The sequence below is a fragment of the Trichosurus vulpecula genome, chromosome 1, assembly GCF_011100635.1.
Source record: "Trichosurus vulpecula isolate mTriVul1 chromosome 1, mTriVul1.pri, whole genome shotgun sequence".
Taxonomy (NCBI): Eukaryota; Metazoa; Chordata; class Mammalia; order Diprotodontia; family Phalangeridae; genus Trichosurus; species Trichosurus vulpecula.
Window position 1 is genome coordinate 419751614 of NC_050573.1, and position 25954 is coordinate 419777567.

The 25954-nt window shown below is 41.0% G+C and overlaps 1 protein-coding gene across 1 annotated transcript in view; it reads right to left on the minus strand.

Annotated features, from left to right (window-relative positions):
• ANKRD55 (ankyrin repeat domain 55) overlaps positions 1 to 25954 on the minus strand; it is a 90062-nt gene that overhangs the window by 47725 nt on the left and 16383 nt on the right. Inside the window, exons 5-6 of the mRNA XM_036746784.1 lie at positions 20312 to 20372; positions 7465 to 7593 (exon numbers count right to left, since the gene is read on the minus strand). Coding sequence (XP_036602679.1) covers positions 7465 to 7593; positions 20312 to 20372 — 190 coding nt within the window. The remainder of the gene's footprint in view (positions 1 to 7464; positions 7594 to 20311; positions 20373 to 25954) is intronic.

Consider the following 25954-nt stretch of genomic DNA (forward strand, 5'->3'; position numbering starts at 1 on the left):
TAGTTCCTCATCTATAAAATGAGCTGGAGAAGGAAATGACAAATCACACTAGTATCTTTGCAAAGAAAACCCCAAATGGGGTCATGAAGAGTTGAACAAAATTATGTAGCAATATTATTATTTAAATGCATTATTTTGTTCTATCCAGTCAAAGAATCTGTACTATCCTCCCTAAGAATCTTACTTGGATCCCTTATCATGGCATGGAGGTGGTCCTGGGCTCTTGAAGGTAGAGAACAGAGGTGGGGTGGGACAGGGGTGGAAAAGTCAGGTTTTGTCCCAGGGCACAGGCATGCACTTTCACACCATTGATGTCCACTCCATTGATTTGTAGTTCAGCCCTGCACCCCCATCTAGGTTCATCTCTAGGATTTCTTTGTTGTATAGGGCAACTAACATGATCTTGCTCTCATCCCTGGGGTTCTGATACTATAGTGCCATTGATCTGGGGGCCCAAAATCCCTCATCCTCAACCTCTCTAGGAGTCCAAGTAGTTCTCTTTGGTGTATGTTCTCCCCTCTCCCCTAGGACAACTCTCCATGGCTGGACTGCCTTGGGTACTGTCTTCACCCCCACTACCCTATGCATCACTGCCAGCTGCCAGTCCTCTCTATGCTTTTCCTCTCTTCACATCTCAGGTGAAAAGAATGTCTCATTAAGAATGAGTTCAGGTTCTGTCTGATTTTTTTCTGCCAACTCAGTGACGGTCTGCCTGTTGTCTGAGAACCAACCTAGCTTAACTCCAAAAGCTTGGCACCTAATAATAATAATGGATAACATTTATACAGCACTCTGTGCCAGGCAACATGCTAAGCCCTTAATAATTATTACCTCATCTGAGCCTTATAACAACCCTGTGAGGTGGGTACTAATATTATCCCCATATTATGGATAAGGCAGGCAGAGGTTGGAGTGACTTGCCCAAGGTCACACAGCTAGTAAGTATCTGATGCAGATTTGAATTCAGGTCTTCCTAACCCCTGAGCTCTATCCACTGAGCCACCTTGCTACCAATTATCTTTTTTCTTTCTTGCAACAGCAGCCTAATGATAAACTGCCTCCTAAGGCCTGGAGGGGTTTGGATCAGGGTGCATGGAGAAAGAGATACAGTCATTCGATGGTATCATTTGATTATTCAAACTTGAAGTGTTGATTCATGGCATGAAACTTCTGTGTACTCTGTGACTCTCTGCCTTTTTAGGCCCAGCCCTATCAGTCAGGTGGAGCTAGCAATCCTGGGAAGACAGCTTCGGACTGTGGAATGAGCGTTGGTAATGGAATTATACAGTGTGGGTACAAAGCCTGCCTTTAATTCTTTACTGCCCATGCGACCTTAATCAAATCACCCACCTTCCCTCAGTTTCCACATCTGTAAAAAATGAGGGGGGAGGTGGGCTGGATGGTCTCTAGGGTCCCTTGTCTATGATCCTATGAGAAAACCCTCCTGAGGAATGTTGGATTGGATCTTACAGTTCGCGTACTGCAGATGGGAGGTGAAAATCTGGTGCTTTGATGTTTAGGCTTAACCCTAATGCCAGTAGGAAGCTCTGGTTGAGGGATTTTTTTTTTTAGAATTAGACACAACAATTCTGCCAAAGCATCTCATAGAAGAGTGCTCAATGGTGACCTCTCAAAAGCTTTGGAAGGAGGTCTGAAATGATAATAATAGCTAACATATATGTAGCACTTTTAGTTGTTCGTCCTTCATTCTCAAAGAGGACCGTGACATTTGGAAGGTGACGTCACAACTTGTAAGTCAATTGCATTTAAGTGAGGCAGGGCTGTGGAAGGCAGTCAATAGAAGTGAAAATGCTGGACCTAGAGAGTTAGATGGTTGTTGGCCCAACAAAACTTTGAAAATGTCTGCTTCTTTACTTGAGCAGGTCTGACCAAAAGCCCTCTAAGACAGATTAGCTTGGAGTTATAAACGGACTAAGGTTTCATACCTCAATCATGATGGTAGACCAAGAGAACTTGGAGAAGGGGCTCAAGACACTTTTTGTATCCAACAAAGAACAAGCATTCTTTTCTTTTCTTTTTTTTTTTTAAATGCAATTTATTTATTTAACATATTTGGTTTTCAGCATTGATTTTCACAACAGTTTGAATTACGAATTTTCTCCCCATTTCTACCCTCCCCCCCACTCCAAGATGGCTTATATTCTGGTTGCCCTGTTCCCCAGTCAGCCCTCTCCTCTATCACCCCCCTTCCCTCTCATCCCCTTTTCCCTTCCTTTCTTGTAGGGCAAGATAAATTTCTACACCCCATTGCCTGTGTATCTTATTTTTTAGTTGCATATAAAAATTTTTTTGTTTTTGAACATCTGATTTTAAAACTTTGAGTTCCAAATTCTCTTCCCTCTTCCCTTCCCACCCACCCTCCCTAAGAAGTTGAGCAATTCAACCTAGGCCACACATGTATTATTATGTATAACCCTTCCACAATACTCATGTTGTGAAAGGCTAACTACATTTTGCTCCTTCCCAACCCATCCCGCTTTATTGAATTTTCTCCCTTGACCCTGTCCCCTTTCCAAAGTGTTTGTTTTGATTACCTCCACCCCCATCTTCCCTCCCCTCCATCATCCCCCCGCCTTTTATTTTTTTTTTATTTTTTTTTTATCTTCCTCCCTCTTCTTTCCTGTGGGGTAAGATACCCAACTGAGTATGTATGGTATTCCCCCTCAGGCCAAATCTGATGAGAGCAAGGTTCACTCACTCCCCCCTCACCTGCCCTCTCCCCTCCTCCCATAGAACTGCTTCCTCTTGCCACCTTTATGCGAGATAATCCACCCCATTCTATCTCTCCCTATCTCCCTCTCTCAGTATGTTACTCTCTCATCCCTTAATTTCATTTTATTTCTTTTAGATATCTTCCCTTCATCTTCAACTCACCCTGTGTCTGCTCTCTCTCTTTTACATATATATATATATAAACATATATATATATACACATACATACACATACATACATATACACATAGATATATACATACATACACATTCACTTATATATATACATAAACATATATATATATATATATATATTTGCATATTCCCTTCAACTACCCTAATACTGAGGTCTCATGAATCATACTCATCATCTTTCCATGTAGGAATGTAAACAAAACAGTTCAACTTTAGTAAGTCCCTTGCAATTTCCGTTTCTTGATTACCTTTTCATGCTTCTCTTGATTCTTGTGTTTGAAAGTCAAATTTTCTATTCAGTTCTGTTCTTTTCACTGAGAAAGCTTGAAAGTCCTCTATTTTATTGAAACTCCATATTTTGCCTTGGAACATGATACTCAGTTTTGCTGGGTAGGTGATTCTAGGTTTTAATCCTAGCTCCATTGACCTCCGGAATATCGCATTCCAAGCCCTTCGATCTCTTAATGTAGAAGCTGCCAGATCTTGGATTATTCTGATTGGGTTTCCACAATACTCAAATTGTTTCTTTCTGGCTGCTTGCAGTATTTTCTCCTTGATCTGGGAGCTCTGGAATTTGGCAACAATATTCCTAGGAGATTTCTTTTTGGGATCTATTTGAGGAGGCGATCGATGGATTCTTTCAATTTCTATTTTGCCCTGTGGCTCTAGAATATCAGGGCAGTTCTCCTTGATAATTTCCTGAAAGATGGTATCTAGGCTCTTTTTTTGATCATGGCTTTCAGGTAGTCCAATAATTTTTAAATTATCTCTCCTGGATCTATTTTCCAGGTCAGTGGTTTTTCCAAGGAGATATTTCACATTGTCTTGCATTTTTTCATTCCTCTGGTTCTGTTTTATAATATCCTGATTTCTCATAAAGTCACTAGCTTCCACTTGCTCCAATCTAATTTTTAAAGTAGTATTTTCTTCAGTGGTCTTTTGGACCTCCTTTTGCATTTGAGTAATTCTGCCTTTCAAGGCATTCTTCTCCTCATTGGCTTTTTGGAGCTCTTTTGCCATTTGAGTTAGTCTGTTTTTTAAGGTGTTGTTTTCTTCAGTGTATTTTTCAGTATTTTTTTGGGTCTCCTTTAGCAAGTCATTGACTTGTTTTTCATGGTTTTCTCGCATCCTTCTCATTTCTCTTCCCAATTTTTCCTCTACTTCTCTGACTTGCTTTTCCAAATCCTTTTTGAGTTCTTCTATGGCCTGGGGCCAGTTCATGTTTTTCTTGGAGGCTTTTGTTGTAGGCTCTATAACTTTGCTGTCTTCTTTAGGCTGTATGTTTTGGTCTTCTTTGTCACCAAAGAAAGAATCCAAAGTCTGAGACTGAATCTGGGCGCGTTTTCGCTGCCTGTCCATATTCCCAACCAACTAATTTGACCCTTGAGTTTTTCAGTGGGGTATGACTGCTTGTAGACTTAGGAGTTCTATGTTCTACGTTTGGGGGGGAGGTGCCAGCTCTGTCAGAGCCGCACTCCTCCTTCCCCAAGGACCCCCAGTCCAGACTGGGCTTAGATCTTCAGCAGGCTGTTGCACTCCTGCTCTGATCCACCACTTAATTCCTCCCACCAGGTGGGCCTGGAGCCGGAAGTAACAACAGCTGTAGCTGCCCCACCTCCGCTGCCCCCGGGCTGGAAGCCGAACTGCGAACTCCTTCCACTCCCGCAGCTTTTCGCACTAACCTTCTCTGCAGTCTTTGGTGTTTGTGGGTCGAGGGGTCTGGTAACCACCGCAGCTCACATATTGAGGGTGCTAGGGCCCCCTCCGCCCGGCTTCTGGTCTGGATCGTCCACGCCGCTCAGGCTGGGCTCTGCTCCACTCAGTTCCCAGCTCCCAGCTCCGTGTGGAATAGACCTCACCCAGAGACCATCCAGGCTGTCCTGGGCTGGAGCCCTGCTTCCCTCTGCTGTTCTGTGGGTTCTGCCGTTCTAGAATTGGTTCAGAGCCATTTTTATAGGTTTTTGGAGGGACTCGGGTACGGAGCTCACTCTAGTCCGTGCTTACCAGCTGCCATCTTGGCTCCGCCCCCTCACAAGCATTCTTTTCTAAAGTTTTGCTCAGGGTCTCATGAATATAGTTTAATTTTAAATCACTGAGTTAATGTATATCTGGGGTAATTATGCCTGATGCAGCCAGCAATGGTTCCTTTCTCATGATGTGTAAAGACAGGGCTAGCTCTCATCTAGCTGGAGTTGAAGGTAGGAAGGGAAAAGTAGGAAAGACCATCTTAGAGACAGCCTGATCAATTTCGGTAAGACCATACTGGAAATCACTCCAAGTGGGTTGCTCCCCAGAAACAGGGCCCTGTTGCTGGGTATTGCAGGCACCCTGGTCAGTGAACTCCACCCCAGAGCTGTCCAATCATTACATGGGAGCCAGTGTCCAAACTGTTTACTAGGTCAAGCAGAGTTCCATCCATCCTCTTCTCTCTTTCTTTCTCTATCACTATTTTCCTTTAAATTTCTGGGCAACCCAGGTTTTTAACTATGAGATGAAAGTAAGAATTCTTTCCTGAGAAATAGACTGGAAGACTAATGTAACTGGAGAAAAAGGAGCTATGGCATTTTGTAAACACAAAAGAAAGGCCAGTTCAAGGAGCCGATAGACTAGGCAGGTGACAGCGTGATTTGAGGGAGAGGGAAAAACTGTTCACTTTCTAAAACCTCTTAAACACAAAGTTGAAAATTGACCAGGGAACTCAGGCATCATGCAAAGGAGAAACATGCAATATGGGATCACAACAGTCCCTGACATGAAGTGTCAGGGAGGTTAGCAAGTTGGGACTCCAGAGCCCCACGTTCTTTCATTTTCTCAACCATTAAATAGGGTGAGTAAACATGAAAAAGGCGCAGAATCATAAAATCATAGATTCCCGGAGTTGGAAGGGTCTCAGAGGTTACCTAGTTCAGCAAACAGTCATCAGACCTCTCCTTGAAGAAAGCTAGTGATACAACATGACTATTATGGATATGTTTTGCATGACTACACATATGTAACCTATATCAAACTGCTTGCCTTTTCAATGGGGGTAAGGAGGGAGGAAGGGAGAGAATTTGGGACTCAAAGTTTTAAAACTGAATGTTAAAATTGTTTTTATATGTAACTGCAGAAATTAAATAAATTTTATCATTTAAAAATAAAATCACATATGTTTATTTTTTAAAAAGTATGATTGTACACGTATAGCCTATATCAGATTGCATGCTGTCTTGGGGAGGGGGGTAAAATTTAGAACTCAAAATCTTATAAAAGTGAATGTCTAAAACTAGGAATAAATAAATAATTTTTAAAAGAAAGCTAGTGATAAGGAGTGCCTTCCCTCCTTCCCAAGACAATCTGTTTCATTTGCGGTCAGTTCTGATTAACAGGAAATTTTCCTTTTAGCTAGTTAAAAATCTGTCTCCCTTCTGCAACTGAGTTTTAATGACTCATTTTTGATTCTTCTTTCTCCCTCATCCTTCACATCTAATTAGTTTCCAAGTTTTGTCAATTCTGCCTCCATATCTCTCACATCCACCCTCTTTTCTTCACTCTCTATGTATTTCAGTCCCTCATCACCTCTTACCTGCACTGTTGCAATAAGCTTTCTTATCGATCCCTGTGCCATCCAGGGCCCTCTGCCCTCTTCCCTCTCTAATCCATCCACCACATAACTGCCAAATTGATTTTCCTTAAGTATAGCTCTGATTATATAGCTTCCTTGCTTAAGAAGCTTAAGTGGCTGCTTTTTGTCTTTCCTCTGTTTGGCATTTAAAGACTTCCACAATCACAACCAACTTTCAAGTTGATTTCATATAAATCTCTTCTTGACATTCCTCCCCCAAACTGTTAGCACTTCCCAGCCTGTGTTATGTCTCTGCTTCTCTACACAGACCTTACCTCTTTCTCGTCTGGGCTGGTCACTTGGACTCTGCACAAGTCCCTTTTTTCGATCTTGCCTAGCCCAGGTCTACCCACCACTTCCCAGCCTGCTTCACTCCCCACTCTGCGAATCCCCAACCCTTTCCAGTTTTCCTTTATGTGTTGCCTTTCCCCATTAGCACATAACCCTGCTTGTATTTGTATCTTCAAAGCTTAGCACAGTGCCTGGTACCTAGTAAGTGCTTAATAAAGGTACTATTTATCTCCTTATTCTACATACCTCTTGTTGTTGTTTAGTTGGCAAAGATACTGGAGTGGTTTGCCATTTCCTTCTCCAGATCATTTTACAGATGAGGAAACTGAGGCAAACAGGGTTAAGTGACTAGTGTATGGTCACACAGCTAGTAAGTGTCTGAGGCTGGATTTGAACTCAGGAAGATGAGTCTTCCTGATTCTAGTCCCAGCTTTCTGTGCACTATGGTACCTCCTCACTGACTTCTACATTCATGACAATCCCCTCCTTTAAATTACATTATATTTATTTTGCATATATATTGCTTATGCTTATTTTGTATAGACTTGTATGTATCTATGTCATCCATAGTGTGTCTCCTTGAAGGGTAGAGGCTCCATGGGGGTGGGCACTGTTTCATTTTAGGCTATTTTTTTTCTTACCTGGGCAGCCCAGTGGAGGGCTGTTCTGAAGTCTTTGTCCACTAGGGTTGGGTCTGCCCCCCTTTCCAGCAGGATTTGTGCGTGTTGTGGCCGGTTATGAAAAGCAGCCCAGTGAAGAGGTGTCATTCCCTACAATACAATAGTGCAAGAAATTGGGGTGAGAAAGAAGGAGGAGGAGGTTTTCTTTGTTTCAAGAGCTACCAAGGAGTGAGGATAAGGGAAAGACTTGGATACCAAAAATCAAAGTTGGAATTATTTAGAGGGGTCGGAAAGGTAGCAATTGTCCTTTACTCCCTGCCTTTCCCACCTTCTTCCAGTCATGTGCAGGGTTTGTAACTTACTTCAGATGTGGGATAGCTGGGGGTTCAAGTGGAGAGATCGCTGGACCTAATGTTAGGGAGACCTGGTTTCAAATCCCACCTTAGACACTTAGCTGGGTGACTACGGACAAGTCATTGAATGCTTCTGTGCCTCAGTTTCCATATTTCTAAAATGAGACTCCATTACAATGACCACTGAGTTCCAACTCTAAATCTATAATCCCGTCAGATCAATAAAAATAGTTCATTGTGGTGGCTGGTTGTATTGAATGACCACAGAGGACATTGCTCTTCTTCTTCCTCATCTTAAATCACTTAATTGTACTGACATCAATAACGCGGAAATAGGAATTGGGCAGAGAGATAGAGCGATCAGACTCAAGTCCATGCTATAGAACATCCATATTGGGATATCCTCACAACAGGCACGTGAAGTTAGTAATACAAGTGTTATTATCGCAACATCATAGAATGTAAGAGTTATAAAGAACCTCTGTGTCCATCTAATCTGGCAGATGCCTGAATAAAACCCACATTCTCATCTGTGAGATGAAGAAACTGAATTTCACTGGGATGGTGACTCACCCGTAGCTATACAACTGGTAAGTCAAAGCCAGAATTCTGACCCAAATCTTTTCTCATTTCAAGCCTATAACTATCTACTCTGCTACACTGTATCGACATTTACTCACCCAAAGCAAGGTCTTCCAAAAGGAAATGGCCCTATGGAATAACCCCTACCCCAGCATACTCAAAGTCACCATTCCTGCTTTTCAGCATCCAAGTTTTTGGGGGTCCTTCTTCTGGTCACATGTGACTCATCACTGAGAGATGATGAAGAGTTTCTCCTATTGGCTGCAGGGCCAATGGGACTGATGACTCAGTGGGTGTACAAAAGGGAGCAGCCCAATCCCTTACCACTCTCTCTTCTTTTCTGGCTGTGATTCATGTAGGACTCTTTCCTGATGCTTCCCCAGAATTGGGTGGAGAGACACAGCTGAACCCATTCACCTACTCTGGCCTCCATGTGGCCATGGACACATTATCTAAAACACATGGCCTGCCTTAGGAAGCCAGAGCTTTCCTCCCCACCATTATTTTAGGTGAACAAGTATTCTGGGGTAGATATGTCCAGGATTGGAAGCCATTGTAGATTCAAGAGCTGCAGAGATCCTGGGTCCATCTGACTGGCTATAGCATCTATGAAACTGCCCTATGGACAGGAGAAACTTTAGCATCAGAGAGAGTAAGAAGCCTGGCTCAAGCCTGGTCATTTTACCAACGGGCATATATTGGGAGTTGCTTGGATAGTGCCAAGCCAAAGTGGTTTTAAAAAATGTATAATTAGCAGTCCTGCAAACCGCTTTATGTTCTGATGCCTTCCAGCAGATTGTAACATTAGCTGTATACATTGTTATTGAATCCTGTTCTGTTGATATACATTTGTGAGTCTCTTATATTGAGTATTTCTTATGCCTATAGGAATAAATTGCTCCTCTTATACACGATTCATGTTATATTCTAAGTACCTTTTTTCATTCCTCCCTTTTTCGGGGGAGGTCATAGTTGTGGACCATACGTGAAGTTGTCCGTGGCATGCTAGTCTAGGGGATTTGCCAGGGTGAGGAGCCCATGTCTGCTCATTAGAGGCAGGCTCCTCCCAGGCTGCACCCTGGTCCAGACCATGGTATCTAGGTACAAAGCAGGGGAGCTAGCTGGTGCAGCACTTTCTGGCCCTCAGCAACAGTCCTTTAAGGTTAGACATAGTTAGATGAAAAACAACTCCATTTTTTCCTCTTTAGTCCTTTCTGAGGAGAACTTGCTAGGTTGACCTAGGGCATCTCTAAGATCTTGTATTGCTCTAAATCTTATGATTCTATAACTGTTACAATAACACTAGCATTCTGCCTTCTATCCAAGCATTGGGCCTGAATGGAGGAGAGAACATAGGTTGGGGAGCTCTGAACATTTTAGCATGGGGATATGACTCTGTTAGTGAGTTAATGAGAAATTATTAAGTGCTTACTAGGTGCCAGGCACTGTGCTAAGTGCTTAGATTACAAATAATGGCCAAAAAAACCCCAAACAGTCCCTGCCTTCAAAATACTTACATTCTAATGAGGGAGAAAAAATGCAAACTTGTACAAACAATAGACATACTGAATAAACTGGAGTCAATCTCAGAGGTTAGGTGACAGCACTGTAAGGGACTGGGGAAAGCTTCCTGCAGAAGGTAGGATTTTAGCTGAGTATTGAAGGAAGCCAGGGAAGCCAGGAAGCAGAAGGAGAGCATTCTGGGCATGAGGGACAACCAGGGAAATGCCATGTCTTGTAGGAGATACCACAAGAAGGCCAGTGTCATTGTATTGTAGTGGGTGTGGAGGGGAGCAAAGTGTAAGAAACGAGGCTGGAACTGGAATTTAGCGTTCCTGATTTCAGTTTTTTTAAGCATGGGACTCCTTGTAGGAATAAACTCCAATGACCAAATGTTAGATTTCACTAAATCTTGGAGAGAAATTCTTGAAGGCACTTTGAGAAATCAGTCACAGATGGGATGGCCTTATTCTATCTCAACTTTTCATTGAGTTGTTCAGTCTTGTCATACTCTTTGTGGCCTTATTTGGGGTTTTCTTGGCAAAAATACTGGAGTGGTTTGCCATTTCCTTCTCTAGCTCATTTTACAGATGAGGAAACTGAGACAAACAGAGGTTAAATGACTTTAATGCCCAAGGTCACACAGCTAGAAAATGTCTGAGGATGGATTTGAACTCATAAAGATGAGGTCTCCCTGACTCCAGGCATTGCACTCTACCCACTGAGTCACCTAGCTACCCCATTTGTTACTTTACACATAGCCTTACATAAACTTCAATAGGACTTGAGAATTTTGTGTCTCAGGCCTTCCCTGTCCATGCCCCCCCACCAAGGTCTATATGGAAAAAAATTTTTTTAGGTAAAGTGAATATGTTTCTCAGCTTTTTACCCTCTCCACCAGAATTTGTGATTTTGTGCCATTTACCCAGGGGTTCACATATCTCTAGGAGCTAACAACCTAAAAATATCAAGAAAAACTTCCTTTCTATTTTTGGTAGCCATTTTGTTTCCCCTAGGCTGGATGAGAAAAAGAAACAAGTCCTCTATAGTTAGAAATATAGGAAGAGAAAGAAGCTCTCTGAGTCAGTTGAAATGCCAATACTAGATATTGGACAATTCATTCAAGAACTTTGCCCTACAAAGACCTTTATTTTTTTCTTCTCTCCAGCTGCTATTCATTATCTAGGCAGTAGGGTGTAGGGGAAAGCATACTTCATCAGAAGTCAGAAGGCTTGCCATTTTAATCACAGTTTTGTCACAAAAGAGGTATGTGGTCTTGGGCAAAATCAGGTCACGTCTCTGGGCTTTAACTTCCTCTTCTGTAAAATGAGGAACCTGGACTCTGAGCTCTTGATCTATGGTCCTTTGATTTCTCTGATCTCTTCCACTTCTAAAATGTTTTAATTCTGGTAAATGTTTAAGGGGACAATCTTTAGGTGAGATAAATACAGTTTCTTACAGTAAGCAAAAGTCAATTGGAGAAGGACCGCACAAGTTGTGATACATAATCGTGATGGAACACATGAGTTCGGAGATCTTAGAAAAACATGGAAAGACTTGCACAAAATAATGAAGAGTAAAATGAGCAGAACCAAGAGAATGTTGTATATGTTAACAGCAATATTGTTTTAAGAATGACTTTGAGCAATTAAGTCATTTTGACTGTAATAAATACCCAAATTAATTACAAAGGATTGTGAAGGAAGAGACTATTTGCATTCAGAGAAAGAACTGACAACTAGTATGTATAAGAATGATTTTACATATTTATGTAAATATATGTCATATATACACACATATTTATGTCTAATGGTAGCCATCTCTAGGGTGGAAGGAGAGAGAAAAAAAGAAAAAAATTTACATGATAATTTTATTATATATTTTAAAAGAATAGCAAGTTGTGCATAATAGATTTGTAGTTTCATGTACCATCATCTTTTTTTAGTCTATTATGTTATAGGAATGATTATTTTATTTCATAAATTAAAAATAAAGTTAAATGAAAAGTTAGAATAAAATTTAAATAAATTTTAAAATTAAAAAAATTTAAATAAAACTAGAAATAAATACAATTAAAAAAATTGGTAATAGCAAGGGATGGTTGAAAGAGAACTAGCTGTAGAGTCAGAGGTCCTGAATTCAAATCCTACCTCTGACAGTACCCTTGTGGGACCTCAGTTTCTTTATTTGTAAAATGAAGGGATTTGATTAGGTGACCACTGAAGTCCTTTCCAGCTCTAAATCTATGATCAAATCTCTCAGATTTGTGAGCTCCTTCAGGGCTGAGATTGTGTTTTGCCTCTTTTGTATCCCTAGCACTTAGCACAGTGGCTCGCACATAGTAGGTGCTTAATAAATGTTTATTGACTGACATCCTTTAATAATAAGACATTAATGAAAGCTGGCAAAATGCTAATTATTCCTGCATATAACTGAACAAAAAGGGTGACATTGTCACTGGATGCTAGGAGGATGATTTGGAGAGAACCCATCAAAAAAAATTTCCCTTAGAGGTGGTGGTGGTTTTTCAAACAAAATGCCCGAAGTTAGGGTACAGTGGAAAGGGAACTGAATTTGGAACCACAAGATCTGAGTTGGCGTCCCAGCTCTACCACTTACTACCTGTCTGACTTTGGCAAGTGCCTTTCCCCGATTTGTGTTTCAGTTTCCTCATCTGAGGAAAGGGGGTTGGACTAGATGACCTTTAGGGTATCCCCAACTCCCAAATCCTATGAACTAAGTAGGTGTTTCTGACTAAGATAAATGGTTGCTGAGGTTTTGGTGACTTTCTCGGGGACTCTCCCATGCACTCAGAGTCAGAAGCTTTTGGAGTCACTTGTGCAAATGCCAGTACACAGAGAGATTTACATCATTGAATAGATTTTGCCCAAAGAGTCAAGGGTAAAGATGCATTTAATCAGGAAGACAACTTCCACAGGAGTAGGAGGTTTGGGAGGGGAATTGTAGATCATAAATTGAGGACTAAAAAGGACCTCTCAGGCATTCTAGTTCAACCCCCTCTTTAGTAGCTCTTGTTCAGTTTTGTTTGATTCTCTGTGACCCTATTTGGAGTTTTGTTGGCAAGGATACTGGAGTGGTTTGCCATTTCCTTCTCTAGCTCATTTTGCAGATGAGGAAACTAAGGCAAACATGGTTTAAGTGACTTGTCATACAGGTAGTAAATGTTTGAGACCAGATTTGAACTCAGGAAGAGGAATCTTCCTGACTTCAGTCCAGGCATGCTATCCAGTGCATCATCTAGCTGCCCATCTTGTTTGTACATAGTTGTTTTCATGTTGTCTACCCCATTATACTATGAACTTCCTGAGGGCAGGAAATGCCATTTGCCTATTTTTGTATCTCTAATGCTTAGTTGTATCTCCAAGACTTAGCACAGTAACTGGCACATAGCAGGTGTTTGATAAGTGTTTATTGATTAACTGACAAAGGGATTTGCCAAGAGTTACACAGGTGATAAGTAGAAAAGTCTAAATTGGACCCCAGGCCCTCTGACTCCAAATCCACCCTCTCCTCTTTTCCCCACTGTACCAAACTCCCTCATTTAATCCCAAACCATTTTCTGGTTTGATGCAGTCCAAGTGATGGCCTCAACCCAGAATCCTGCTACATTTGTTTTTCTTTCTTTCTTTCTTCCTTTCTTTCTTCCTTTCTTTCTTTCTTTCTTTCTTTCTTTCTTTCTCTCTCTCTCTCTCTCTCTCTCTCTCTCTCTCTCTCTCTCTCTCTCTCTCTCTCCCTCTCCCTCTCTCTCTCTCTCTCTCTCTCTCTCTCTCTCTCTCTCTCTCTCTCTCTCTCTCTCTTTCTCTTTCTTTTCTTTCTTTTTTGCATAAGAAGAAAGGGTCAAGTGGTCTTTCTGAAATTAAGCAATTTAACACTCTGAGCCTATGTTTTCAGCTGAAACTTCAGCCTCCTGAAGAGGCCCATTTCCCTCAATAAGTTCTCAGAATTTTTTTTTAATTCAAGTCAGCAGTAAGTCCATGTTTGAAACTGAAACCTGATTAAGTGCTCATGCGTTTTAAATTTCAGACAGCATTTTCTTGCACGAGGAGGAAGAATGTGTGATGTGGGAAGTCGCTGGGTGCATCACATCTTTGCAAACGCTGGGGCTGCGGTTGAGAGAGGAACAAAACAATCAGAGAATAGTGGTTCAGCTTGCACCCTCTTCCTGTCACACTTTCTTTCACAGAAAAGTAATCCTGGGGAAGCACTCTTGGAATAAAGGCTGGATCCAATGTAGCAGTCTCTCTAGTAGTAACTCTTTTTATACAGTTGGAGGAAACGCAATTCTCCAATTTTTGATGCACAGAGTATTAGAGAATATTGGTTTTCAACCTGCCAAATGGCAACAATGATGTACCAGGAAAAGTGTTGAATTCATTTGTTCTTTTTGATTTGTGTTGGTGATTCTCCACTATGTTCAAGAATAGTATATGCCCCAAAGACTAACAGGGACTAGAAACAGACTTTTAGTTAGAAGAATATAGAAATGGCCATTAATAGCCATCATATAAAAATAAAACAAAACACAAAAGTCTCCTATTTTACTACTTCCTCAATGAATAAATAACATGCTTAGTGTAAGAATTCATATTATATATATATATATATTTCTAGAACTTAGAACTATATATATTTATAGAACTTAGAAATACACACATACATAGCTCTACCAAAAGGCATATATATTAATGAAACTTAGTAGAACTATACATAGTTCTCGTAGTTCTACCAAAAGGCATATATAGAACTTAGTAGAACTATATCTATATCTATGTCTGTATCTATATATAGTTCTCATAGTTCTATTAAAAGGCACATATATTTATAGAATTTAGTAGAATTCATATATATATGTATATATATATATACACAACACATATGTAATATACATATCCATAGTTCTGTGAAAAGGCAATTCATCTCTAATTATGTGCAGCAAACAGTTTTACTTTCAGCAGACAGATGAGGAAGCCACTTTCTTCCTCATAAAGAGAGGGGTAAGGGGATTGTGGCTGCAGAACACTGCACGTATTGCTAGACATGTCGCACACTATGGTGTGTCAGTTCTGTTTGTCTTAGTTACAAGGGAGGGTTTTATGGAGGGAGTGTGTGTGTGTGTGTGTGTGTGTGTGTGTATAGTCAGTAAATGTCTGTAAAACAAAAAGTATCAGTTATATAATGTACATACATGCACATATAATGTACATACATGTACGTATAATGTACATGCATATAATACACACATGTGTGCATATAATGTAGTGCATATCTTTGTAATATACATACATATACACCTAGTGTATACATACATATACATACATAATTATATATAATATAATGTATTTCTTAGGACAGAAGTGAGCATAATTTAATTGAGATATCACGAAAGAGAGGAAAAAGCCTCAAAGAGAAGTTGAACCTTATCACTTAGATGTGTAATAGCAAACTCCATGTAAACACGATCAGGTTGGTGAAACAGAATTAAAAAAAAACCCTCAGGACTGGACTGCAGATTGACAAAAAGGTTTCACTATTATGAAGTATGACTTTATTCATTGCTTGATACACCAGTGTTCATACATCCCTAGTGTGTATTCTTCTAATTATTCTCCTTGGAAGGATCTTTCCTTACTCTGGTGGGTGTTACCTTTGCTAAAAACTTTGGGGATTCTTCTTTTAGGAAGGAAACAAGCATTTATTAAGTGCCCAATATGTCTCATGCATGATACTAATTATAAATATTATCTCATTTCATCCTCACAGTAACACCGGGAGACAGGTGCTGTTGTTATCCTCACTTTACAGTTGAGGAAATTGAGGCAGAGACTTGCCCAGGGTCACAGAACTAGTAAGTATCTGAGGTCAGATTTGAACTCAGGTCTTCTTAACTCCAGGACTGAGTCACCTGGCTGCCTTTTAGACTTGCCTTTAGATGCAGCATTTAAATATCTTTAATAGTGGGACATCTTTGGCTTTTAAAGAAGAGTTTAGAAACAGCTAAAAGTCATCCTGAAGCTAGTTTGGTGAATAAGGTGAATGGTCTAGAAGATAATAACATTTTTCTTTCTTACTTTTCCTTTTTAAGTGCTTTTCTTATCAGACTAATAGTCTGACTCTGAGAACTTCCCCAAAATATTTTGAGCAATGGAAACATCACTGGCACAACTACAAGGGAATGACTTTTTTTTTTTTGATGAACAAGTTTGGATAGGTTTGTTTAAGTACAATCTTTTTGCTTTAGAGCTTGCATGTGTGTGTGTGTGTGTGTGTGTGTGTGTGTGTGTGTGTGTGTGTGTTAGCTTGTTGAAGCGTATATGTCTACACGCAGGTCTAAGTGCACACCCACTCAATGGATGTCGGTCCATGCAGACACTTTCATAGCATTAAGTGGGAAGCTACTCTAGGGCAGAAATGGCTCCTGAAAGTCTTTAAGTGAGCCATCTCTAGGTGTTCTAAATTGGGGAGCTCAAAGGGCAGATGTCTCCCTGGAAGGGATGGACATAGCCAACTTCGATTTCCCCGCCAATGCACATGTTAGAACTGTTTGAAAGTTCAGAGTACTTAAGCCAGGGAATCACTGTACAATGACTCCTCTCTTCTCTGAAAAGAAATAAAGGCTTACCTAGAAAATTTGGCACTTGGGGAAAGCTTTAAAAATGTTCTCTAATCAACTTTTTAACACAAATTAGGTTGTGGGAATATAAGACCCTGTGAGGGGAGAGGCCCCCAAACAATGAAAGGTCATTGATGGGTAGGGAAGGACGGGTGAGAGCAGATCAGGAAGGAGTTCACCTGGGGCCTATCCAATGCAGGGGAAAAAGTGGGCCATTTAGTAATTTCCTCTTATATACTCAAATGATTTCCTTAATCACATCAGTTTGAGGGATCACAACCTACTTCTGTTTGTTTATGCATTGAGACTTTAGTTCATGTTTTCCCAAAAGCTTACCACAGTGGGTCTGCCTCATATTCTATAAGCCTTCCTCACTTTTTATTAGTGGGATTTTGGTTGTCCATCTGTCACCTATCATTCTTCCCAAATGAACAGCCCGTAGAATTCCTTGATTATGCCCTCCAGTACCATTTTTGGGGGTTCCTCCTTGGTTATATGTGGCAAGTTGGTCACGCCCAACATGAGCCTTTCTGTTGGCCTCTACATGTAACTTTTTATTTCGACTAATGATTCTTAATGAGTAGGTTCTAATTTTAGTTGTTTTTATGCTTTTGGGTGGCATAGTGGATAGAGTGCCAAGCCTAGAGTCACGAAGACCTGAGTTCAAATCTGGCCTCAGATACTCACTAGCTGTGCAAACCCGGACAAGTTACTTAACCCTCTTGGCCTCAGTTTCCTCATCTGTAAAATGAGCTGGAGAAGGAAATGGCATACCACCTGGCTATCTTTGCCAAGAGAACCCCAAATAGGGTCACAAAGAGATGGACATGACTGAAACGACTGAACAATAACAACAAAATATGGGAATTTGTAGCCTGGGGCAATATCCCAGTAGACCTTCACAAAAGATTACTTTATTAGAGGGTGAGAGATATGTTAAAGCATACCCCTCTTTTCCTCCCCTCCACAAATTTTTTGTCCGATATGATTTTTAATCAAGTTACACATGTGCTACTTGTCCCTTCACTTCTTGGAGGCAGGGTGATGTCGTGGAAAGAATATTGGATTTAGAGTCAAAGAATCTGGATTAAAATCTCAGTTATGCCACTACTTGTATGATTTTGACCAGGTTACTTCCTTCTTGGCCTCAGTTTCCTTATTTGTGATATGAACATCTCCATAGGATTATAGATTTAAATCAAGAAGAGACCCTACAGGTAAACTAAGTCTAACCCTCTCATTTTACAGAGAGGAAACTGAGACACAAAGAGGTTAAATGACTTGCCTATGGTCACAGAGGTAGGAAAAGTGAGGTCTGGGGTTCAAATCAAAGTCCTTTGACTCCAAATCCAGGGTTGTTCTCACTGTACCAGGCTGCCTTGGACTGAATGGTTTTTAAGTTCCCTTCCATCCCTAAATCTAGGCTTGACTGATGCTGCCATATGTGTCTGCTATCATATGATAGGGTGAAAGAACCACATATAAGGGAATCAGCAGACCTTGGCTCTAGATTTGATTCTTCAATTAACTAGCTGTACATTGGACAGCAATGATGATGATGATAGTTCCAAGTCCCTTTACCCCAGAGGGTCTTATACGCCAAATGAGAGGTGGCCTAGATACTCTTGGTTCCCTTCCAGCTCTCCAGTTCAGTGATACAATGTAGGTCAGCTCTCCTAGTTAAATTGATATCTGAAAATAATTTGTAGCTTAGATGTGTGTTTTCCTTTCCCCAGTGATAATAATAACAAAACACACCAGTGTCATCCTTTCTTTTCCTTTCTCTAATTTCCCTCAGCTTAGCTTCATTTGCTCTTTGTCATTTTGGAAGCATGAAACAGATATGATTTGTGTCTGCAAGCAGTGTGCACTGTTCTTGTGTAAAGGAGGCCACCCTTGCTTAGAACAGACAGAGGAAATGAGCTGAGGGGGGATGGAGATGGGGGAAGTTAGAACTGGTGAGGGAGGAAGAATTGTTTGTTCAGAATACTGAGAAGCCAAGCAGGAAATGGATCAGTGTAATGTGGGAAATCAAATGCTGGGTGTGTCCTTTCTGAGGCAGAATTGTCTTTATTTCCAGATGGCAAGAGGACTTCCATGAATTCCTGAACCTAGTAATTTTCTCCTAATTATCTCACATTAGCAATGACGAGATCTAAAAGAACAGACCAAGGGAAGAGAAGAGCATAGCTATGGTCAAATGGACAAAGTCCTTGGCCATACTTAGGAAATGCTGCAGAACCTAATGAAGAGGAAGCAGAAGGAATGTTAGGTTTCTCTAAGCCTAGGGAAATAAGCTGCATGTTTTGAAAGTTTCTTGAAGTGCTGAGTATGCTCATGGAGCAGTTAGAATGTTTCAATCAGCACAATGAATCTTTGCAGAAAAGGTCTGTGCCTGAGAAAGGCAGTGAACCTGGGAGCCTCTCTCCTGTTGGCCCTAGTGTGATACAATGGAAAAAGTACTGGGTTTGGAGTCTGGGGATATAGGCTCAAATCCCAGCTCTGCTATTTATTACCTGTGTGACCTTAGACAAGCTGGGCCTCAGTTTCCCCATTGGTCAAATGAAGTGGCTGGACTAGACATCCTTTCTAGATCTATAATCCTATCATCTGACGTTTTAGTGTCCTGATCCCCACCATTTGAAAAGGTAGGCTGGCTAGGCAGCCTCTGACTGGATGAGTGTCCTTATCAAATAATGATGAGAGAGGTGGGAGAGAGAGAGAGAGAGAGAGAGAGAGAGAATCATCATCTTGGTATGGCAGGAAAACTGCTGCATATATTCTTATATGTATTGTACTTGTCTCCCCCAGGGGGTTATTTCATTCTTTGTATTTTTGCCTTCAGAGGCAGCTAGGTACCAGAGCCTTGTATATAACATACCCCTAATAAATACTTGATTCATTGACTGAAACCATTTGAGTGGCTGATGGATTTTACAAGCAGTCATTCAGTCAATAAACATTTATTAAGTGCCTACTACATGCTAGGAACTGTGCTGAACAGTGGAGATTCAAAGAAAGGAAAAAGGCAGGGCCTGTTCTTAAGGATTTAACAGTTGAATAGGGGAGAAAACAACTATGCAAACATATACAAACAAGCTCTGTTGGAAATAACAGAGAGGAGTCACTAGAATTAAGGGGGAATCAGGAAGAGATTCTTCTAAGCAGAATTTTAGCTGGAACTTGGAGGAAGCCTGGGCAGCCAGGAGAGAGAGAGAAGGTGAGAAAGAGTTCCAGACACAGGAGACAGTTTGTGAAAATGTCCAGAGCATGGGGTTGGAATGCCTTGTGGGAGGACCAGCAAGGAGATCAATGTCACTGGATTTCAGAGTATGTGAAGGGCAGGGGCTTGGGCTAGGTAAGGTATGAGAAGACTGGAAAGGTGAGGGGCGAGGATGTTATGAAGGACTTTTTAACACGAAACAGGATTTTATATCTGATCCTGGAGGTGATAGGGAGCCACTGGAGTTTATTGAATGTGAGAGTGGGGTGGGGTGACATGGTAAGATCTATGATTTAGGAAGATTACTGCCAATTGAGTGGAGGGAGGGGGAATAACTGAGTTTGTGTGTGAAGATCTGAGACTCAGAGGGTTGATGGGAATCATCCCAGGTTATGGAGCTGACTCAAAAATGTTGGAGCTCGATTTGAACCCATCTCTGAATCTAGTTTCTATGGTTCTTTCCCCTTCACCATGTAGTCTTTGGCATTTAATACCAGCAAGGACACAACCTTAAGGGCAAAGCCACAAACGAAAGTGAAATTGCTCACTAGCCTTTTAATCCGAAGAGGGCTGGCTCACCTCATTGTCCTGGTGATTTATTTCATTGAGATTTGATTGCTGTAGCAGCACTGTTAGGAGTCTGTGAGGGAAAAACACAACAAAACAGAAAATCGTAAGTCAACACACTGAAGAAAAAACTCGGTAATGTGCTTTCAGAATCTGTGTACTAAGGTGGCACTGAGGACATAATTGAGTTAAAAGCAAACCTAGGGAATGTTTCTGTTTCCTGATAGGAGATCAGGTCCCTATCTGTGTACTTAGAAGCAAGGGTGTGGGCAGTGGAGGCCAGGGTGAGGACAAGGTTAGGCTGTGAATTGTATGGCAGGAAAACCAGTGGCCTGGTGTATGTGGATGATCTAGCCATAGAGGCTGAACTGTCAGACTCTCGTTTTATAGCAAATTTTATGTAATAGATTTGCAGTTTTATGTGTAATCATCTTTTAAAAAATTATATTATGTTATAGAAGTGCTTGTTTTAGTCCATAAATAAAAATAAAATTAATAAAAAATTAAAAAAAAATTAAAATGGTGACCTTGAATTCTTTCTTGATTCTTCTCTCTGACATTCAATCAGTTTTTTGTCAAGTGTTGTGATTCTGCCTCTGTATCTTTCATATCTATCCCTTTCTCTTCACTGAAAAGGCCATTATTCAAGTATCACAGGATCATTGGTTTATTTGGCCTCTTAAGGCTTGGGTTAAAGCAAATGCCTATGTTTGAAAATTTCTAGAAAATTTGGTACTCAAGGAAATGATAAATCATGAGCTTTATTGTTAAGTTGTATTGCAAGCAGGCAAACACCCACTACATGGCAATATAAACTGATAGCTTTGTCTCTACATTCAAGAAACTCGCCTCACCCTGAGAGGAAAAAATATATGTTGGGGAGGAAACATACTCAGAGTTGGGGTTTACGTACCCAAAGAACGGGCTTGGTTGAGAATAGGTGATGGGTGCAAGATGTAGGAGGGGGCATTCCCTATCAGATCCAGATGAGGTATAGAAGATCTTGGGGTCCCTTATTAATATACCAGACTTGGGGGAAACTCAGGTAGGGGGAGTTTCTTTAATGGAACCACAAACTGGTGGGAGGATCCAACGTTAACTAAAGACAACAGAAGGACTCAAGGCCCCTGTAGTAGGTCAAGAGTTCATCTAATAAAAAAAGCTGCAGGGCTTATCCACCTGCTACGGAGTTAACAGTGAAAAAATCCAAGTCTTTTTTACCTCAATGTTTCTGTGGGCATTAGGATCACTTAGTCTAAGTGACTCCATATTGGAGTCCTATCATTGTAAATATATTTTCAAACAATGACATCAAACAAGTTTATAATTATCACAATCATGGAGTTAGAAATGATCATAGAGGTAACTTTAGTCTAACTTTTTCATTTTACAGATGTTGTTTGTTTTTCATCTCAGAGTGGACCAGTGACATCAAGAAGGTGATGTCTTCACTTGTATGTGAATTGCATTTAAATGAGGCAGGACTGTGCAAAGTCATCAGCCTCACTCTCTCTTGCAGAGTCATTGGAGCTCAGTGGGCAAGACATTGGTCAAGATGACCGGTGATGGCTCCAGAAGCAGGGGATGACCTTGGAGGAAACTGAGGGGCCAGAAAGGATAAAGGCCTTGCTCAAAGTCACTCAGGTAGCAAGGGGCAGAGCTGGGATTTGGACTCAGGTCTTCTGACTACAAATTCAGGTTTCTTTCCACTGTTCCGCTCCATTTAATAACACTGGGGAAATACAGGCATTGTTCTTGTTACTTCATGCATGCTTCAATTCATTCCTCTTGACTCTGCAGAACTATTGTAATAGCTTATCACATGTCTCCCTGGTTCTCATCTCTCCCATCTCTAAACCATCTTTCACAAAGCTGTCAAGATAATCATCCTAAGACAAAGTTCTAGCCATATCAGTCCCCTACTCAGAAGCCTCTAGTGGCTGTTCCTATGGCCTTTGAGATAAAACAGACATTTCTCTTCCTGGCATTTAGGACCCTCCACCATCTGTGGCCCAGCCACAATCTGGCTCCAATCTACTTTTCTGCCTTACTTCATATTACTCCTCTACGAACAGCATTTGCCAAACTTGACTGCTAGCTGTTCCCTAAGCTCAGCATCCCATCTCCTGATTCTGGGCATTCAGACAAGTGGTCCCTCATGCTTGGAATGACCCCTTCTTCACTTCTGCCTCTTAGAATTGTGGGAGTCCTCTTAGGCTCAATAGTAGCAGGAGCTAACATTTATATAGCGTTTTCAGTTTGCAAGGTGCTTTACAAGTTTTATTTGATCCTCACAACAACTCTGCTCGAACACTACCTTCTCTGTGACGTCTTCCCCTATCTGCCACATTAAAGCACAGTTAATGAAACATTACAACTGCCAGTTCATGGATTCTAGGTCAACGATTGCTGCTTCAGCTCCTTGGGTTTGAATGTGGGAGGGAGTTTATGAGGCCATGTTCTTTCCTAATCATCACCCAATGTTGAATCTCTAGCTTTGGTCTAGGTTAGTGGCATCCTGGGAACCTAGAGAAGTGGTGATGGGGAAAAGGAGGGGTTTGCCGATGGTTCAGTCTGGCTCCCGCTTTGGTGGAAATGAGGGATACAGTCTGTTCTTCAAAGATGATCAGCGAGGCTCTTTGGGGCAGCCCCAGGGCAAAGCAGACTGTTCTGAAGGAAGTCCTAGCAAAAATAGATGTGTCCTAGAAAGCCGATGCATAACCTTTTTCATATAGGCTGGACTTAACTTTGGAAGAACTCATGGGGTTCACGTGCCTCCATGGCTTACTGTGTATGTAGCCTGCATTCAGGAGGAACAGCCTTATTCAGCAATTTAATGCCCACATGAGTAAAGTGCCCTGTAGTTCTCCAGGTGTCATGGATTTTATGCTAGTATGGCCCAAGAGTATATTTTTTTATACCTCAGCGCCAACCCTCAGTACCAAGTCATGGCACTTCTCAAACTCTGTTCAGTTTCCAGACCTAAAACATGATAGGCAGCAAATAAACCCCACATCACTGCAATTTTTAGGACACCAGGTATAGAGTCAGTGATGGGGCTTTGCTAGCCAAGTCCTTACTCTCTGTTTTCAGTATAAGGATGTGATCACAAGATTAGGTAGCTACAAGCACCACAGCTATAGGCATCCTGGCAGCAGACCATTTCTACTACTGTGCTACCCTCTTTTTCAGGGTCCTGTGGCCACTGACTCTAAGGATCCCTCAATCTTTTGACACAGACACTCCTGAGAAAACAGATGTCATGAAAGGTCCAGCTGTCAATGATTTCATGAAAAGGGGTCAACATTCAGGTACCCTTTGCTTTTTCTGTTCAGGAGAGCCCTATGCATGACTTCCCCAGGGAATAAATACAAACAGCCGATTCACCAAAAAATGCCACCTAGGTAACCAGTCTCCTTAGAACTATAGTGAAGTTTGCCGTGTTTAGTGTCATGTGACTTTCCTGTTCTTCCTTCTTCCAATAAAATTAGCTTTACGACGACAGTATATTGGTTACTTTAGAAACACCAGCTCAGAAACTGGGTTCTTCTTGTTTTTTTTTTTAATACATTATCCATGGGAGGCTTAAAGTGGGAGAAAGTCTGATGCCCTCATTGAGGATATTAGCAATAATTCTTGCCTTTGGCTCCCAAAACTCAACTTCCTGTTCTTCCTGGTGTTGCTAATATTTGGCCTCATAGTCATAATTGACCAGATTTATTCCACATTAAAAAACAAAACAAACAAACAGACAAAAAAGTCCCTAAATCTGTTGTCTCATCCTAGCTCTCCCTGGCAGTTACTCATATCAGGCAGGCAGTTCAAGAATAAATTTTAACGAAAATACTGCTAAAAGATACAGAACTCTATCCACATCTTCTGCTAATTGAGTACTCAATCCCAAAGAATTGATTTTCTTTCCCTTTAGGTCTGATAAGACAGATGCAAAAGGAATAGAACTTTTGGCACACTGGAAGGAAAGACTGGCCTTGTATCCATAGGGTCCCTAAAAAACCCCTCACAGAGTCCCTCGGGCTTCTGTTAAAGAGAATCACTTGTGCCTTTCCAGTATCAGCAGTGTTGTACGATACATCCTTAGTCTCTCTGCAGTCTTTATTTCATGACATTGTACCCTCTCTTTTACTGTTGCCTTTTGAATCTACCCCCTAATGAGCCAGAGAAGCAAGGGTGAGACTGAACTATGGAAGGGCTCTAAGAACTATGACTATGAACTATGGAAGGGCTCACAGCCTGAAGTCTATGTAGAGGCCTCAAAGAACAGAGCTTTGCTCCTTTGATTCGCAAACCCTTTCTTACATTTCCATAATTCATTTTTCTCCGCATCTCTTACATCATGCATTGATTTGCAGCTTACCCAAGTGCTTGCATTAGAATTGAAAGGCTCTGATAGGCAGCAGCAACTGGATCCAGTGAATAAAAATGATGCCTGAAGCAAAGAGCTCCTTTGGGGCACCTCCCTGCGTTCTGGTTTACAAGTTCTTTCTCTTTGTGCCTCTTTGTAATTCTCTCCAAGTCACTGCAGTGGCTGCTTAAGGGATAACTAATTTAAAAGTGGGTCTGAAATTCCTAGCCTGAGAAGGCAAGAAGATCTGAATTTCAGCACAGTCTCCTTATCAGTATCAATTCAAGGAGAATTGCGTTTTCAGGGAACTATTTGGCAATGTGGTTTTTACAGTAAATATTAATCTGGATTTGTGTATATATCTGTTCGCCCCAAAGGAAGCCTGAGAGCTGGTGTGATGTCAATGATCTTCCACTATGGGAAACTGAAGTTTCAGGTTCAATCTTTTGCACATTTTACCTATGTGACACCTCTAAGCAGGGATCAGTGGTATTGCAATAATCCTACTAAGACTACCTATTGCGCATAGCCCAATGCAGGGGTTCTTTACCTGGGATAGATTGCTGGAGGGTCATGAACTTGGACAGGAAAAACATTGCATTTTTATTTCAATATCGTTGATTTCCTTTATAATTCTATGGGTTTCATTTTATTCATTTGAAAACCTTATTCTGAGGAGTCCATAGTTTTCACCAGACTGCCAAAAGGTTCCAAGACACAAAAAAAGTTAAGAGCCCCTGGGCTAAAGGGAAAAGTAGATTTCAATATGATTCCTCTGTGTAGAGGGAGGACACTGTGGAATGATGTGTATTAATTAGCTAATGGCTGACTTTGAGTCCTAGTTCTAACTGTACCAGGCCAGCCTTCTACTGTGGTCACTCTTCTAAGTTTATATTGAATTGTATTGTTGGTGACAAGACTACTCAGTCTTTGTACGCAGCTGTTCCCCAAGTCAAATGTAAACTCCTTGAGGGCAGGGGCTTCTTTCAGTTTCTAGAAAGTGCTTAACACAATGTAGGCATCTGATAAATGCTTGTTGAATAAACTAATGAATAAAAATAGGTAGAGAGCTACCTACTAAATCTAGTAAGTCAGTAAGTCTAGTAAGTACAGGCCCAAATGGCACAGTTGAAACTTATCTGCTTGAGATCATTTCTGGGAAAGAGACTGGTTTTGCAATTATATTTTTATGTATTGTTGGGAAAAGCTGTTTTTTTAAAATTCACTCATCAGGAAGGAGTCAGACCCTAACCGTGTTTTCTCATAGAGAACTGTTTGTAGTTTTAACCTAT